The 4,653-nt window shown below is 36.0% G+C and overlaps 1 protein-coding gene across 1 annotated transcript; it reads left to right on the top strand.

Annotated features, from left to right (window-relative positions):
* Positions 1-553: 553 nt before the first annotated feature.
* Positions 554-2,368, top strand: LOC128922211 (Kruppel-like factor 1). The gene has a single exon (XM_054232007.1). The coding sequence runs from the start codon at positions 785-787 to the stop codon at positions 1,892-1,894; it is 1,110 nt and encodes a 369-aa protein (XP_054087982.1). The 5' UTR covers positions 554-784; the 3' UTR covers positions 1,895-2,368.
* The last annotated feature ends 2,285 nt before the right edge of the window (positions 2,369-4,653 follow it).

Raw genomic sequence — 4,653 nt, 5'->3', positions numbered from 1 at the left:
AAAATTAAAATTAAAATTAAAATTAAAATTAAAATAAAAATAAAAATAAAAATAAAAATAAAAATAAAAATTAAAATTAAAATTAAAATTAAAATTAAAATTAAAATTAAAATTAAAATTAAAATTAAAATTAAAATTAAAATTAAAATTAAAATTAAAATTAAAATTAAAATTAAAATTAAAATTAAAATTAAAATTAAAATTAAAATTAAAATTAAAATTAAAATTAAAATTAAAATTAAAATTAAAATTAAAGTCAAAATTAAAATTAAAATTAAAATTAAAATTAAAATTAAAATTAAAATTAAAATTAAAATTAAAATTAAAATTAAAATTAAAATTAAAATTAAAATTAAAATTAAAATTAAAATTAAAATTAAAATTAAAATTAAAATTAATTAAAATTAAATGAAAATATATGAGTACATGTTAAATAAATAATTTTAATTAAGCAAATTATACAAAAAATAATTAGATTATTTTACATTTGTTATTTATAAAAATCTGGCAACTTTTTTCTTATAATATATGGTACTCTATTGCTGCAGACTTTGATACTGCGACTGCGCTTACGATCTACATTTATTCCATTGGCGATATTGATTGACCATCGAGTAGATAAAAATGCGCAAACAATTTGATTTTTTCATTTCGAATTGTCACTCAACGAATTGGATCGTCACAGCACAAGATCACGGCATTACAATTGCAACACTAAGTGTGGCAAGTGCTAACGCGGAAGCTCACCAAAACAGAGCTAATTCTAAAATACTACTCCACCGAAATGGATTTCTTTGCCGCTGGCGGTTTCCAACAACTATTCAGCGATTTAAATGACACGCAGCTGCATGAAAACTGGACGGATATCAGTGCTGAAGAGGAGAGTGAATCGCCGCTTTACAGTTACAATTGCTGCGCAGAGCAAACAAATGAAAGCAGCATGCGACTCTCCTGCACGAATGATCCTTACATACTTGCTGAGATGCCGAGTGAGAAAATGAGAGTGGAATTGCAAGTGGATTGGGAAGAAAGCATGGTGGAATTGAACAACAACACATATGAGGAGCAAACAACGAACACAGACTACACGGAAAGTGAAGGAAACAATGAGCAACATCTGCAGCTTTCGCTGGATCGACTGCTGAGCTCGCCACCTGAGGTCTCAATAAAGGACCCTGCACCCAATTCACCTACGGAGCCTACGAACTACCAAACATTAACTACTCAAAGTTACAGTGAACCAGAATATCAGAACGACAGTAGTCCCGTTAGCATAGATTCCACAATTGTGGTGGAGTTCGAGACGGCTGCCTTCATAACACGCGAAATGGCTGAGTGGGAGGAGAAGTTTCTGGATAACTATATTGAAATACCAGAGCTCATCGACTTTCTACCTGAGAAGACCCCACTTTGCACTGATACCTGCGATCATTTTCTACACGAAAGTTCGAAAAATCTAAAACTGCATCGCAAAGCGCGCACTACAAAACGCACGAATGAGTCCGGTTGTCAAGCTGAAGCCGCCGCCGCCGCCGGTTATCCATGCACTTTTGGCAATTGCGATAAGATTTACGCGAAACCTGCACACCTGAAAGCACATCTGCGGCGTCATATGGGTGAAAAGCCCTACACCTGTGATTGGCCTGCGTGTACGTGGAAGTTTTCACGTTCCGATGAGTTGGCACGCCATCGGCGTTCGCATTCGGGTGTGAAACCCTACAAGTGTAGTTATTGTATGAAATGTTTTGCACGCTCCGATCATCTAACGAAGCATCGCAAGGTGCACGAGCGGCGTCTGTTGGCGGCGAGTAAGGCTGGAAAGACGATCGATGGTGTGCTAGCGCATAGTGTATTCACGGTGCGACCGGGACGTAAGCGAAAAAATCAGTTATAACATGAGAGGAGGGTTGTGCAATCGTTAGAGAAATATTAGATTTTAAGTGAATGTGATTGTTTGAATAAGTTGTGTTAAATATAAGTTTGAAAAGTTTAAGTTCTTAAAGTTTAATTAAGAATAATTTATATTCTGATTTTAAGTGAGCTTCATACCACGGTATGAACCGTACGGCTTCATAAAAGTTGCTAGTAACTTATGTGTGCGTCCGGGTTTCAGTTACAGATAAAGGCCAAAGGAAGAACCTATAGTTTAGGATGGATGCAAAATGGAATCTATATACGGTAGCTGAACAGAATCTCGAGACGTTCTTTAAGAAGTGACCTGCGGACTACACCTCCGACACTCCGGAGGATCCTTTTTATCTTTTCTATTTCCTCAACAAGATCAAGAATCTCTCTTGGAGAGAGGAGTGATTTAAAACATAAATCGGAGGTGTTATCGGTATTTGAGTGGATATGCGGAAATCGACTATTTTTTATTCAACCTCTATAAGGAACTGTTAGTAACATATTTGGCATGAGCTGATACAACCCTTATGTTTCTTCTAAGGCACGGTGGTGGTCGTTGAGATTATTCAGATCAAATGTGATCTGATTGGCTTTCTCAATTGGGTTTGGTCAGTGTCTCTGTCGACATAACAATGATCAAAACCCAGTTTGGGCTCAGAAACGATCACCCTTAAATAAAGGCCGAGCTCTTATTTCTCAAAGGTCTTGCTATTTATAATTTGGTACGAGAATGAAAGAAGTTATTTAGGTGGATTTTGGTATTAACGATCTATACTATAGATGGAATGCATCAAAAAATCTACAAACTTGGACATTGGGGTATCCACTGCAGTCCAGCAAACTCTAACGCCTCAATATGAGCCTCCAACGCACCGGTGAGGTACATATGCTGTCACCGATGGCAAGTGATATGAGTGTGGAGATGTTTAGTTGTAGTTTTCTCAAATTATACAAAGTAAAATATACAAATATTGGGACACTTTGAGAACCATGGCAATCAATGTGGCACTCACGCTGCAGTAGCGTCAAAAAAATCTCAGTTTCCATACTAAAATTAGTTAAATTACGAACAGGACTAGATAAGTGACACATTAAAAAAAATACAAATTTACCAACTTTCGGGTGCGTAAATAGAAAAGCACATTCTCAGAAATTCAGTACATGACTCCATTCTCAAACCAATTGGCGAACTCCCACACATAGAATGAAACTGCCAACAGATTTTGAGGATTTTTTATAAATTCAACAAATATTTTGAATATTCGACATAACAATAACAACCAACAACAAAAACAACACCGCAACCACACCTTGTAACAGCTGCACGCGCTCAAATGGAGTTGGCTTGGTGGACTAAATAGACATTCGAGTGAGTTCATATGACTGTGGGTCCTGTGTACTTCGATAACTTGACTCCCCCTATCGTCTGACGGGTACTTCAATTCATTCAATTGGAAATCCAAACAATTCAACAGTAAGTTGTGCAATTCAATGCTTGAATGAATGAATGAGCCAGCGAAGGAATGAACGAGTGAGAATGTATGACTCAATGAGTAGTAACTACGTATATGGGAATGCCACGAGGCTTGGAATGTAATATTGGAATCCATTGAATTGAAATCAAGTGATTTGGTATGGCATGGAATGGTTAATAGCTGCAAACGGGCGGGACAATTGTGTTTGAAGGGTGTTTGTTTGTTTGGTTTTTACTCGTAAAATAAACTGAACTGATGTGCGAAGATTGAGAGGAAAAAAGGAACAGATTCGTATCAGGTTCATTTATGCTACGTGCGAAATAATGTAACTGTAAAGTGTGAAAATACTTATATAGTATACGACATACAAACATGCGATGACAAGACTAAATTTGTCAAAGAGGTGATTATCTCAAGAAGAAAGTTGACATTAGAGGCTTCAAAGGCTTGTGTGTTTGCTTTCACGCAAGGTTTAGCCAGTATTATATGCTCTATTGAAGTAGTATATATATGCTCTATTGAAGCGTTGAATATTTATACTTTGGGTACATGATTGACATGATTTCAATTACAAAAACTTAGAAGCTTCAACCAATTCTCACAATCAATGGAAGCATGATATCTCTCGGAACAATAACACCGTTGTTGGTACCGAATTTCACTCTGGACCGAAGCTTCGACTATAGCATCTATTAACGAATACAAAATAATGTCGAAACCGTCTTAAGAAAAGAGACGAGAAAGAAAAGAGGCAATAGAGTTTATAATTGCCAATAGTGGCTTCAAAGAACTTCAAAGGCTTGTATATTTGCTGTTATACCGTAAATGACTTGGTGTAGACAGTAGTAGTGGTATAAGTTTTGAAGTGGTGAATATTTATACTTTGCGTACATGATTGGTTCAGTTACAAAGACATGGGAACTTCAACCCATTTTGACAATAAATCAAAACATCGCATCTATCGGAATAAAACACTGTTGTCAGTATAATTACGTTCTGAACCAAAGCATGGACTACAGCATATTTTAACAATTACCAAATATTGTCGAAACCGTCTTAGAATGAGCGACGAGAAAGACGAAGGCCAACAGAGTTTATAATTGTCCTTTAATAATAGGTATAGGGGTCTTATTAATCTAATCTACATAGTCCCAACATAACGATGCACATGGCTGTTGTCTCGAACTGTGAAGCACACCGTCCGAAGATCGTCACAGAAGTAAAAAGGCTCACAGACCAATAAGGACATAGTATAAACATGTTTCATATGACC

This window comes from Zeugodacus cucurbitae, chromosome 5, assembly GCF_028554725.1.
Source record: "Zeugodacus cucurbitae isolate PBARC_wt_2022May chromosome 5, idZeuCucr1.2, whole genome shotgun sequence".
NCBI classification, from domain to species: Eukaryota; Metazoa; Arthropoda; class Insecta; order Diptera; family Tephritidae; genus Zeugodacus; species Zeugodacus cucurbitae.
The sequence above is the reverse complement of the archived record's forward strand: the minus strand, read 5'-3'. Positions and strand labels throughout refer to the sequence as shown.